This window comes from Meriones unguiculatus, chromosome 20 (assembly GCF_030254825.1).
Source record: "Meriones unguiculatus strain TT.TT164.6M chromosome 20, Bangor_MerUng_6.1, whole genome shotgun sequence".
NCBI lineage: Eukaryota > Metazoa > Chordata > Mammalia > Rodentia > Muridae > Meriones > Meriones unguiculatus.
Genome location: NC_083367.1, coordinates 68,284,023 through 68,297,430, shown reverse-complemented (window position 1 = coordinate 68,297,430; position 13,408 = coordinate 68,284,023). Strand labels below are relative to the sequence as shown.

Sequence of the window (13,408 nt, the reverse complement as noted above, 5' to 3'; positions counted from 1 at the left end):
GACGCTTTACCATAGCTGCTGCTATTTTATTATATAATTACTATACAGAGGAAAGAAGTACATGGAATGGCCTCTCGTGGCAGAGGAGAAAATAGAGAAAAAATTTTCATTTAGCTAAATGGAACACCGCTCCTATTCCTGCCTCCTACGCAGTTACATTCAGCAGAGACAAATGGGAACAACAAGCAGAGCAGAGCAAAGGGGTGTCTCTCGGGTCAGAGGTCGCAGAGTCCGCTGCAGCTGAGTTACACGGGGCATAAGGTAGAAAAGATATAGTGCCATACTTGCTGAGACCGCCCAGACACACTTAGCCGCCCTGGATGTGAAGGGGGAGGGGGAGGAAGGAAATCGTGAGTGCATAGACAGGCGGCCAGCCTGGCACAGCACAGGCGCTAGGAGGACCACCAGCTTTCTCAGAAGCGGTCTGGAGGGACCTGGCACACCGTCCTTCTTAAAGACCATTGCTAAACCTTCTGGGACACCTCAGACCCAGATGGCCTAGGACTCTGTCAAGGTACTGGGCCATGAATTACATACATATATGTGTGTGTACGTGTGTGTATGCGTATATGCAAGTGTGCGTGTGTACTTCTATTTTGATAACTATGCTTAATTTTCCAGGTGGGCAGAAATGTGCATGCCATTTATGACAATACATCCCAAAAGTGTAAGCCAGCTTCGGTGATTATTTTGAAAGTCTGAACAGGAAAATATATAAATATATAATTTTCTCTAATTTCTCTATCTCTTCTATATCTCTAGAGTGTGTTAGTGTTTTTTTTTTTTCAGGAACTAAATTCTATGCTGTTAACCTATAATTGCTCAGTTAGAACTTACTGTCTTTAAATTGTGCTATCTCATTTTCAATTTGCTGTAAGTTGGATTCTAGGACTCAGAAACCAACCAACCAACCAAACAAACAAACAAACAGAAATGGCTAGATGGGATAGACACGTTGTAAATGACAAAGGTCACATTTGAGAATCATGCAGTCTAGTTACAGGAAAAGAAAAACCTTGCAAAAATGTCTCATAATATTTTTAAGCTTATGATTTTGCTGTGGGGCCCATCGATAGCTGTCTTCAGCCACATGAGGCACTCAGGTTGGGAGTTCAACATTCTTGAGAAGGTCCATATATTTGCACCATAAGGGTGTCCAGTGATCGATTATATCAACTTTTGAATATTAGTCCCTAATAGTAAAAATAATGTCAAAGCGGTATATTTAGCCAAATATTGCTGCCCACGTCAGCCCCAGAGATGACACAGAGGGGTATGCCTCAGCATGTTAGGAGTAATGTCTCTCTCCTTCAGACCCTGCCTGACTTCTACATGTGTGTCAGTGGGGAGCAAGGCTCTACCTTGTATTTGGAGAGCTGTGCTTTCTTCTCATACAGTTCCATTTTGGGTTCTTCAGGCGCGTGCAGGATTTCCTGGTATTCTGCCATCCATCGGGTCAGCGCTTTGCATTTGTCTGAGAACTCTTTGGCTAGGTGAAGGCCCTTCTCCAGGCTCACGTGCTCTCTCCGGACGGTGCCGGTCAAGCCCTTCAGCTGCTCCATGTGGCCTTGGATCTCCTTCCTCAGGGCCTCGGCCTCCCTCTCCTCCAGGAACTTTACAGCCCTCTCCCCTTTCTCTCGAGCTGATTTTAGCAAACTGTGGCCCTTCTCCATGTCTTTTAGTAAAACCTGAGAAAGAAAGAGGATAACTCTTGCTGTGATGAAACCCCATGACCAAAAGCAATTTGAGGTGGAAAGGATTTATTTCACTCACAGTTTGGTATACCAGTTCCTCACTGAAAGCCTTGAGGGGAGGAACCAGGATGGCAGCAACTGATGCTCAGCCTGCTTTCTTATAGAACTCAACACTACCTGCCCAGGGATGGCACCACCCACGATGCACTGGGCTCTCCCCTGTCAATCACTAATTAATCAAATGCCCTCCAGGCCTGCCTACATCCTGATCTTATGGCGGGGTTTTCTCCACGAAGGTTCCCTCCACTCAGATCACTCCAGCTTGTGTCAAGTTGACATATGACCAGCCAGCACAGAGAGCAAGTGTTAAGCAAATACAGAGCAGAGTCGTTCCCTGTACAGAAACGTTTTCAGGTTCTGTCTGGAGGCATCCTGTCCTTCCTCATGAAGGTTTTGAAGTTTATTTCCAGGTCAGTCTGATCTGAAGCTCCCTCCTTCAGTTCAACAGAGGATTTAAGTGCTATCAATACATTCCTTCCAAAAGGAACCCTTTGTGTCTTTTCTCCACAGCAAACACCCCAAAGGTTTTGCTTACAGATCTGTTAAGGCACAGGGATGTGAACTTAAGATCAGCGTTAAGGCCTATCTGCCAGGCTCGGTCTAATTAAGACCTGGAGGGCAGCTGCACACACCACGTCAGACGATGAGACATTGCTCATGAGTGGAATCGGCCAAAGGTCATCAATCATTTGCAGCTGGGAAGAACACACATGCTTCTGGGTCTCCACAGGAGCGGGGCTAGTTAGCAGGGCAGGGCCAAGAGAGAAGCGGGGGAAGGGGAGAGAGCAGGAGATGAGCTGGAAGGATGCATGCCTACCTCCAATGTCTTCAACTTTTTCCCCATCATTGCTTCATCGACTTTATCGATTTTGGTAGCCACATTCTTGAAATTTTTCTGAGTGGAGCCGTACCAGTCCGAATAGGAACTGAGGGATGACTCTGTCTCCTCCAGACACTGTATTTCCTCTTCTAAGAAGTTTATTTGCTCCTGTCAAAGCAAAGAGAAGGCTGAAGCACGGGCGAAAGCCCTGGGTCCAGGCGTGGACCGCTGGCATCTCCAGCGGAGGCTGGAAGGACCACGTGGGCTCCTGATGCCAGCTGTCCTCGTTAACGGTGGCAGCGGCGTGGCGGCTCACCAGCACTTGGAGCAGCAGGGCCTGGTACTGGGAGGTCAGCTGGGTGGCCTGGCAGCCCATCCTGCTGCTCACACGGCTCTCTTCCAGGATCTCCTGTGCCCTAGTTCCCACCTCCTCAACCTCGTCTCTGTGTGCCGACAGGTCTTCGTGCCACTTCTGAAAGGGGGTAAGAACCAGAGAAAAACAAGCTGAATCCTGGACAGTCTTAAATAAGACAAACACTGTAGGTATCTTCTGAAGAGAACATGATTTCTGCCTGTGTTTGCGAATATATTTATCTGGAGATACAATTTTGAAAGTGTATCAAATATAGTCTTTGTGAAAAGTTCAATGTGATAGCATTTGCATAGTTATGATTCTGGGCACTTTTCTCTGTATTTTATACTTTGGTTCAAATGCCTTTGAAGAATTATCTCACAGCTTTCCATGCAGTCTAATCAATTTTAAAATGCTGAAATGAATAAACTAGTTGCCAAGGACTATGCATAATTTTGGATGTACAAGGAACTAAAAATTAGAATAAAACTGGTTCTGATTTAAGAGTCTATGTTAGGACCCTTTCATATCTCACCACAATTGTAAAAGATTGTCATTTACATATTTTTATAAAAGTTCAGCAGCAGAAATAAGAAGTAAATATTTTAAAATAATTTTTAAAACAGATCACTAATGTGTGTGTGCTGGCACATGTGTGGATGTCAGAAGAAACCGATAAGGTAGTTCTGTCCTTCCAGCGTAGGCTGGGGACCTGACAGAGGCCCCAGGGATGCACAACAAGGTCACCTGGGGAGCCGTCTCCCTGGACCAGCAGGAAACCATACGGGTTCAAGACGAACCTGAGAAGTCATTGTTGCCAAAATAGAGAACCATTTCATTTACGTTAAATGCTCTAGAATAGCACAGTGAGAACTCAGAAGATATCTGCCTGAGCCAGACAGCTCCTACAGTTTTTTCATGAAACGAACTAAGAGCTAGGCAAGGTAGAGAAGAACTAAGAGCTGGCGAGGTAGAGAAGAACTAAGAGCTGGCGAGGTAACTTGCTTTGACAAGGCTCGGGGATTCCCCGGAGTTGCACCTTCATCTGAAGCAACTGAGACTCCTTGGTGGACCGGCTACTCTGGCGTTCGCTCCTGATACTTATTTTCTCCTCCATTCTTTTGAGCCATTCATCCACCTGCTGGAACTTCTGCTCCATCAGCCTCAGTTTGCTCACGGTGCTGTTGAACTGCGTCCGGGTCTCAGCCAGTCTGTGCTGGTAAACCTGCCAGTCCTGACGAAGAGACTCCAGCACCCTGTCTTCCGCCTGGGGGAGGCCTGATGGGATCACGTCCTCCCTGGTGTGAAGTACCGAGTTCAGCAGGGCCTGACCCTCAGCACAGTGCACTTGAAGCTCCTGTGGAAAGAAGGGAATGGTGGCCTTGTCTCCCTCATGTGTCACACCAGTCAGCGCGTCTCAGTTAAACCAGCTGGGCCAGACTATAGTTCACACTAGACAAATGTCATTCTATTTTGCCCTGTTAAAAACATGCATACATAACACTGAACATTGCCTTCCCAAGTATGGAGAGAGATCCTGAAAATCTCCCAATTCAAAGAACAGTTCCCCAATTAAGTTTCTGAAATTTAATTTTTTTTCAGCTGTGCTGTGATTAAAGGTTTGTACCACCATGTCTAGCCTATTTTCATATATATATATATGTATATATATATTTATTTATTTATTCAGTTTATGTACATTGGTGTTTTGTCCATATGCATGCTTGTGTAAGAGTGTCAGATCCCCTGAAAGTGGAATACAGACAGTTGGTAGCTGCCTTGTGGGGGCTGGGAATTGACTGAGGGTCCTCTCGAAGAGCAGTTGGTGCCCTTAACCACTGGGCCATCTCTCCAGCCCAGTCTTCTTACTTTATCTCCTCTCCCATGTTGTATAGAAATAGTTTTATCTATTATATAAACCATTACTCTACCAAATAAACTGTCAACTTTCCCAATATATCAAGTATTAACACCACAAAGAAAGTATCATTTGATATTTAAGTGTGGATATATGTTCCATGACTCAAATTAGGCCCTCAGTTTATATAACCTGATTGGTACCTACGGGGTATAAAACTGTGACGTGTCTAACTTCTAGTACTTATTTGCTGTATGAATTGATCAGTGTTTCTGGTTTTCTTCCTTTTTATTGAATCACACAGTAACTGCGTGGCATCAGAGGGGCTATCTTGCATCTGATGTTGACTAGTAGCAGATTCCACACACCGCTGGGCATGCTGGGAGGACAGAGGAATCCTAGAGGAGCCCTGGGGCATAGCGGGAGTTACTGTGCTTCCGTGCTAATTCCTGCGGTGTCCAGCCTCCTTTCTCTTCAGCATTGGTGGAGACTCAGATCCGACAATGCAGAAGAAACGCACGGGTGGCCAGGGCCTGGAGGTAGGCTTGATCTGCACTAGTCTGACTGAACTGAGATACACTCTTCTGACCAAAACAAGAGAAACATCGAGGCAGGAACTTGCTGGCTCAGTTCCTACGAGGCAGTTTAAAGAGCTCAGCGTTTGCTTTTGAGGGTGTCGGGGGGGGGGGGGGGAGCACTGGGAAGAGAGCTTTAAAGAAACAGTCAACTGCTCTCATGGAAATGGTAAAGGTATTGGGTGTGGGGAGCCTGCCTGTAGTCCCTGTATTCCAGAGACTGTGGTAGGAATATTCTGAGTTCAAGGCTAGACTGGGCTGCACACCGAAACTCTGTCTTAAACAATGATAAGGTGTGGGTACACATGTGTGTACACACACAGAGTAACGGTCAAGCTGTACAGTCTCATAGATCAGAACCCTTACTCTCAAGCAGGACAGAGGAGATTCTGGAGATAATGAACTTGTGTAACCTCTAGTATTTATTTATCTCGTGAATAGGTCAGATATTTAAGTAAGACAGAGTTTCTTCTCATTCAGTACTGCAACTGTGTGGGAAAACTGGTTAAGAGAAAGTCTTTAGTGTCTGAAGTCACCTAGCAGCAGGTCCCATGTAGAATCAGAGTCTGAGATTCCTAATCCCAACCTGTTCAGCTGTCGTTATTACAACACTTCTTGAAACTCTATCTGTACATGCAGATAGAGCAGAAGGTCAGGAGCTACACAGACCAGGAATAGCCGCGAGAGTCTTTGCTCTTCCTGCCTCATCCTAGCTGTAGGGATGAGAGCCTTAAACCAATTCTATTTGGGGTCAACCATATGTTAAGAAATTCTAGAGCACCCCCTAGTGGGACACGGGTGGTCTTGTCAGCCGTTTACAAGTCACTGCTGTGTGCCTTTTCCTGAGACTTCCCAGATCCCTGTCTAACGCTGTGGGCATGAATGATTAAGGGGTCGATGCTGCCGTAAGATCCCTGGCGTTAGTCTATTACTGTCCCTCCCTCATTGTTTATAATCTACCCGTGGGTTTCATTTTCCTCACTAACCTGTAAATTTCTTAACAGCTGAAGTTAATGTCCACACCATCTTTACTTGTGAAGTATCGGCTCTGCCTTAGGTGCTGAGTCGCTAACTGGGTAGATGAATAAGGACACGGACTATGAGCATTGTGCTTGCTCTATCTGATGTTGTACTATAGCCCACTGCCCAGAGCATCTACACTTCTCCTAGATCCTCTGGCTTCTTCTTTTAGAATTTGGAACCAAGCCCCACACCCTCTGGAGTGCAAGAGGTTTTGATTGAAGCCAGGTGGCCACGATCACGCCATCATTAGCCCTGGCACGCTTCGTTGGCTCCTGCCGTTTTCGCCTGCTTCTGAAACTGGCCTTTGGAGAGCAGCAGGCAGGCGTGGCAGTCAGCACTATGTACCAGCTCAGCAGCTGCTCCTGTGAGGAGCCACCTGGTAGATGAATGAGACCAAGAGCAGGTTTTGTCGGTTTAAATTGCCTAACAAGTGAAGGGATGTGAATGTTCCGGATCAAGCCTTACCTTACCTGAGTGTCTATCAGCTCTCTGTAGGAGGTCACGCTCACTTCTTTTTCATAGAAAAGAACCCTTTGATTTCTGATAAGATTACCTGAAGATCTCGCAATGCTGTCTCATGGGTGTGCGAGCCACCCCCAAGAGCTGCACACCGGTCAAGTTTCTCTTGTTCCTGCCCCAGCCAATTTTCAAATGCCTTTAGGTCTCTTTGATACTCCTGGTGAAGGCGAACCAGCTTTTCTAATTTTGTTACCGCTTCCTGTAATCAGAATTTAAAATGATACAGAAACATATCACTGAATGCAGAATTCACTTTTGGAGTTAAATTTTCTTTTACGTTCATGTATGTGTGTGCGCCTGTGTGTGTGTGTGTGTGTGTGTGTGTGTGTGTGTGTGTGTGTGTACACATGCCACTGCATGGCTGTGGAAGTCGGAGAGCAACTTTTTTGAGTCACTTCTCTCCTTCCAACATAGTGGTCTGGATCAAACTCAGGTTTTCAGGCTCAATGACAAGCAATGCCTTTGCTTGCTGAGACATCTTGTTGGCTACATGTCTGAAACTTTAGAAAAGCATAATTATTAAATCATTAGAACACGAATAATTTTTTTTTTTAAAAAAAGAAACTAAGTTTTTTTTTGTTTTTGTTGTTGTTTTGTTTTTTGTTCAAAGAGGACACAAATATGGCCTAGAGTGAGAAGGGTGGATTGGGGTAACTATGTTCAAAACATATGATGTGAAATTCTCAAAGAACTAATAAAATGAACAAGAAAAAGAAAGGAACCATATTTCTCTCTCTAAAGAAAAAAAACCCAACAAAATAGACAAACAAATATTTGTCTGGAAAGATCTCAAAGATCGTTTTGAATCAACTACCTGACCTGCGAGTTTTTAATGAAGTGTTAGATGGACATACAAAAATGAAGTAACCTAATTTTTCTTAAAAATTCACTATGGTTAGGGCTGGAGAGAGGGCTCGGTGGCGCAGAGCACTGCCTACTCTTCTGGAGGTCCTGAGTTCGATTTCCAGCAACCACACGGTGGCTCAAACCAGCTCCAGTGCGACCCAATACCCTGTTCTGGTGCAGGTGTACATGCAAACAGAGCACCCATCCATATAAAGCAAGTAAGAGAAAAGACACGGTTAACGGCGGAACCTGAAGGCTGCACATTGGGTCTTATATGAGGATCTGGAGTTGGTAGATTTATTTTCCCGGACTTTGTCTAGGGAAGTAGAAAGTGCTCCTGAAAGGTGCTGCTATTTCCCTGGGAAGCCCAGGCGATGAACGGTAAATGCCACCAGGTGATTGCTTTCTGCCTTAAAAAATCCCTACAGCCAGACATCACAGAGAGTTTAGGAGTTTTCAATGCAAAGTGCTCTAAAATTTTTGTGAAAATGTAACATTTATAGTTGAATTTTTGTTGATAATTATTTTGCCACTTTAACTTTGAGGTACTAACAATATTTGAAGTCTTGTTTAATTTTGCTAGTGATATTTTTAAAATACTAAAATTCATTTAGCTTGCTTCATACTGATTTCACAGGTTTGTCAGGCTTGAAAATCGCTCAGTGTTTGAGCGATGGGTCCCAGTTCTCCACTCTCCCACATGGGTGAGTCCACAGGACCCTGGCTAGCCATACCTTGGCCCTCTCTTTGATGGCTTGGTGTCGCTCCTGCAGATCCTGCAGTTCTAACTGGGTGACATAATGCTCTGTCATGCCTGCCCGCTTGACTTCAATGGTCTCCAGCAGGCTGCTATGACTTAGCACTTCTTCATTTAACAGCTAGAGAACAAAAGAATAAAACAATAAAATTAGTTACTCACACACAAGCATAACACTGGTCTTGCAAAGATGAAGGGGTTTTAACTGTATGGATGACAAATGACCTTTCTCTATCCATCCGTTCACCTGAATTATACAGACATGTAAAATCTATCTATCTATCTATCTATCTATCTATCTATCTATCTATCTATCTATCTATCTATCTGATGTTTCTATCTGTATTTCAGAATGTCCAGAAAGTCTCTGAAATATTAGTTCTCAATTATCTACTTTCTATTTCTACTTGAATATTTCATGTATTTTTATATACTGATTTCCACCCTATCATCATTCTGCCTCATCAAGACTTCTTCCTCAGACATTTTCCAAGCAGTAAATGCTGCCCCCACCCACCTCTGAAACAGCCAGTCTAGAACACTGGATAGAGTCTCCTGTTCTCCACCTATTCCTGGCCACTCTTAACTTTCAATTGGATTTTAACAGGAGTTTCTCAGATAGAGGTAAAGATTAGGGCAAGCTGGGATAGAAGTGTACTGGAGGCCTGAACCTACTGCAAAAGGTGCCTGTGCTGTCCCCAGATCACCTCCTGGCACCTGCCCCTGCTGTCTCTGCTCCAGCAAGCCACATCCCATAATGCACCAGGACCTTTCTTTCCTTAGCTTATTGACATGATTCAGTTGTCTTCGATTCTTTCTAGACTACTTTTAGTGCTCAATCCTTTAGGGTACTGTCTGCACATCTCCTGTCTTAGGAACACCTTTCTTGCCCCTCGCCCCTGACCCCAAACACTCTATGCTAACCCTTTCCAAATTAGTCTCTCCTACTATGTGATCTATCATTGTGATATTTTCTTTGTGATATTTCCCAGTTATAATTATTTACTTAAATGCTTACTAGTGAATATATATATATTCCTATCAGAATACAACCTTTGGTTGCTGTCTTACAAACACCAGAGGGAGCTAAATGTTATACTGTAAACAGTGGGGAACTAGCAGGGCTATGGCCAGTGGCGTATGCCTTTAATCCTATTGCTCAGAGGCAGAGGAATGAGGATCTCTAAGTTTGAGGCAGCCTGATCTACATAGTGAGTTCCAGGACTGTTAGAGCTAAACAGAGATAACCTGTCTTGGAAAACAACCAAAGAAAACAAAAACAAAAAGGTGGGGGGCTAACACGTGCCCCTAGGGAGTGAGATGTTCACTGTTATAGGAATATAATGCAGCCAACTGATCTACAGGAAACAAGGTGAGAACTTTTACTCCCAAGTAAAATAACTATGAACAACATCCTACTTTAGAAAGATGTTAGCGATTATCGCTCAAGGTTTAATTTCCCTGTGCATATGTGCCTGGTACAGAGGTGACCACACTTGGGCCTGAATTTGTGCTAGAATGCAAAGCATGTATAATCCAGTTCAAACCTTAGCTTTTCCCAGGGTGGCCACTTTCTCCCGAAGCTCCGCGTGCTGTCTTTCCACATCGTCCAGGCTGCCTTCCACACCATCCATCCAGCTGGAGAACTGCCGCACGTCATCCTGGTAACTTGTCCACTTTGAGAGAGCTCCTTCCAGCTGACTGCAAGGGTTGGAAATGTCAGTATCCTACTCTGAGTGTCCCAGTGGGTCTGATGTCTGTGCACTTGGTCTCTGCTGGCTGCAGAGGGTCAAGAGGTCTGGGATAGATAGCTGGCCTGGGTGTACCAAATCTGACTCTAAACGTATGATAAAAATGGCCTCAGAGAGCAGGGGACATTTAAATCCAAGCTCCAACATGGGACTGAACATGACCTCTAGAGGGTCAAGGGGGATCCCAGGCACTGGGAGACACTGAAAGCCACCCAGAGTGGGATTTCTGGGTCAAGTCAGGGTAGAATACAGACCAGAGAATCCACATTTACTCCCAGCAGGTCAACCTACAAGGCTATTCAGGGTAAGAAGGACAGAAAAGCATGCCTACCAGAGGGAAGGACAAACTCGGGAAAAGTAAGCACTGTGACCGTTTTGCATGGAATTTAAAGATCAGGAAATCACAATGGAAAATGGCGTAACAGCCCCTGAAGTGGTGGAAATCTGGAAACTTAACCTTTCCCTTGCCAACAAGTACTTCCTTCACTCAGTGCACACATCACACGGTTAAATGCTGTGAGTTTTTGAGACTAATCTTCACATGGTGGTTGGCACTGGCAGGTACCACCAGTGGGCACTCGACTACCCACAGGACTGCATTGGACTTCCAGTTGCTGGATACTGGATCTTTCAGGCTGAGGACATTCCCTGGTTCCTGCTGTATTCCCAAATTAAGAGCTCTGAAAACAATGAGTGCCAGGACCTGTTACCCCCGATACACAGCTCTCAATGCCCTCCAGTGGCCTGTGTCCTGGTTGTGTCATTACCAGTGTCCCCACCCTCTGCCCTTAAATGGCACAACTTGGAGGCACTAAAACAGCACACGTGTCAACCAGACAAGAAAGTTCCAGCTGTGTACTGTGAGGCTGGTTTGATGACATTCCTTTCCTCATCACTCCTTGATGAATATCTCAGTGAGAATCCTCCCGAGTGAATCACTTGGTTTGAATCAAAATATCCCCATTTTATGAAACATTTATTATCCTTTGATTTTCTTTTTTTTTTGGCATCAATCAGCAACAAAGAAATACACGTTTTAGGTATGGTAGAGAATAGGCAGGCCAGCTGAATGCAAGGATGTACGCTCTCGATTCTCTTGCTCTTTAGAGCTCTTATAGGAATCGGAGGTGGTGGGGGCAGGGTAGTAAAGGAGTAAGAGAGGGAGGGTAGGAGGAGGAAAGAAAGGGAAATAGGAAGTGGTAAGAAGGAAGGAAGGAGGCTAGGGAGGGAACAGCCAGCACTGAAGTATTCTGGTGTCTCTCAGTCATGGCTCTCTGGCTGGCTCTAGCACAGCTTCACCCACCTTTTACATCGAATGGCCGCAGACAAGAGGGACTCCCACATGCCCTTCACGGCCTGCAGCTGCTGCTGCACAGCAGGGCTGCCTTCTGGGGAGGTGCTCTGCAGAACATATTCCCCGCGGGTCATGATCATTTTCATCTGAATCTCTTTTTCCTGTTTCACTGACAACAGAGCCTGTTAAAAGCAAACACAGAAGCCCCTGTATTTATATGTTTAATATTCTTGCCTGGCCATAGTTCAGAGGCCCCAGAGACTCAAGGTCTCTGAATGCTCTTTGCATCATAGTCTTGGGTCTTCCCTGTCTAATTTCTTCCTTCCACATTGCATTTTCCTGGTTCAATTGCAGGATGGGGGGAGGGGGACTATAAATCATGAGCCCTCAAAGTTCTCAGGATGGAAAGTACCTATGTATCTAGTGTGGACTGTCTGTGTAAATGGGTCACAGGGATCACATTTTTCATGGACACTATTCCTTTTGACAGGAAAAGAAAATTTAAAGTCAAAGTTGCAAGACTGATAGTATCTGTCAAAATGAAAACTTCTGGTCATTTCCTACCCTATGTCTTATACCCGCTGCAGCTCAGCTGAGCCTTTAGTGGCCCTGTGTCTGCCCCTGTGTCTGCCGTGTCAAGAAGGAACATCAAGCTTGCTCTCAGTTAGCACATGGGCTCTTCTCTCTCACTTTTACTTCCATTTTCTTCTCCCACAAATCTCCATACAGTCATCTACACCAGGACATTCCCTCTTTCTTTAAAAAACAAAAACAAAAAATAAAAAACATCAACAAAACACATTTACTTTGTGTAAGGGAGGGGAGGGAAGAAAAAGAGAGAGGGAGGGAGAGGGAGGAGAAAAGAGTGAGTGGGGAGGGAGAGACAGAGAGACAGAGATAGAGGCAGAGACAGAGTGAGACAGGAAGAGGACAAATTGGGAGAGTTGGTTCTGTCCTTCTATCAAGTGGTCTCTAAAATTGGACTCAGGTTTAATGGTAGCAAGTGCCGTTACACACTGAGCCATCGCACCAGCCCATCCATCCCTCCTTCCTAAAAGCTTGAGTTAGCTATTAGACTTCCTGAGATTCTTGCAATGTTCAACCCCATCTCTCCTACACTGTTCATTCCAGTATGTATCTATAACCTAAACACACACACACACACACACACACACACACACACATCACCATCTGTACCCATTGTTTCCTACACTTTAGCTTCAGTATCAGGCAACACAGCTATGGAGAGCAAAGGTCAAATGTTCTATTCATTTTTGTTCACAACAGAGTGCCTAGCCACTGAAAGGTATTGAAGTTACGAGGAAGAAGTAAAAGGATGAAGATTAATAATTTTTATTACAAATCCAAAATAAAATTGATATTTCATGATGGGAGAAGAATTAACTAAATGAAACTGGCAGAAAAGTAAGTTGAATAAATGAATAAAATATTTCACCCAAGCTGGACATGTTGGCACACACCTGTAATCCCAGCACTTGTTGAGGCAGGGGCAGGTGGATCTTTGTGAGTTTGAAGCCAGCCTGGTCTACAAAGCAAGTCCAGGACAGCCAAGGCTACACAGGGAAACCCTGCCTCAAAACAAAACAAAACAACAATAATAACATCAAAAACCAAAACCAAAAATAAAATGTTTCACCAAAATACCTTCCTCAGAATTCATGTGTCTGTGATGGAATTTGAAGCTAGTTTCTTGATCAACAACTAAGCATATAACCATTATTTATGTCTTATTTTTTTCTGTGCTGTTCGTGGATATCAGAGCCTAAATGAATGATTAAAGCTTAGAAAAGAGTAACAAATGCAGGCAGAAACACATCCACTGAGCACTGAGAAATTTC

General features: G+C 44.5%; 1 protein-coding gene across 14 annotated transcripts in view; it reads right to left on the bottom strand.

Moving 5' to 3' along the window:
- Window positions 1–13,408, bottom strand: part of Syne1 (spectrin repeat containing nuclear envelope protein 1) — a 459,455-nt gene that overhangs the window by 207,255 nt on the left and 238,792 nt on the right. For all 14 annotated transcript variants that reach the window (XM_060373516.1, XM_060373529.1, XM_060373530.1 and 11 more), the window contains 8 exons: window positions 11,559–11,731; window positions 10,052–10,205; window positions 8,482–8,625; window positions 6,936–7,100; window positions 3,966–4,283; window positions 2,891–3,046; window positions 2,572–2,742; window positions 1,362–1,688 (listed from right to left, as the gene is read on the bottom strand). In XM_060373516.1, the coding sequence (XP_060229499.1) occupies window positions 1,362–1,688; window positions 2,572–2,742; window positions 2,891–3,046; window positions 3,966–4,283; window positions 6,936–7,100; window positions 8,482–8,625; window positions 10,052–10,205; window positions 11,559–11,731 (1,608 nt within the window). The remainder of the gene's footprint in view (window positions 1–1,361; window positions 1,689–2,571; window positions 2,743–2,890; window positions 3,047–3,965; window positions 4,284–6,935; window positions 7,101–8,481; window positions 8,626–10,051; window positions 10,206–11,558; window positions 11,732–13,408) is intronic.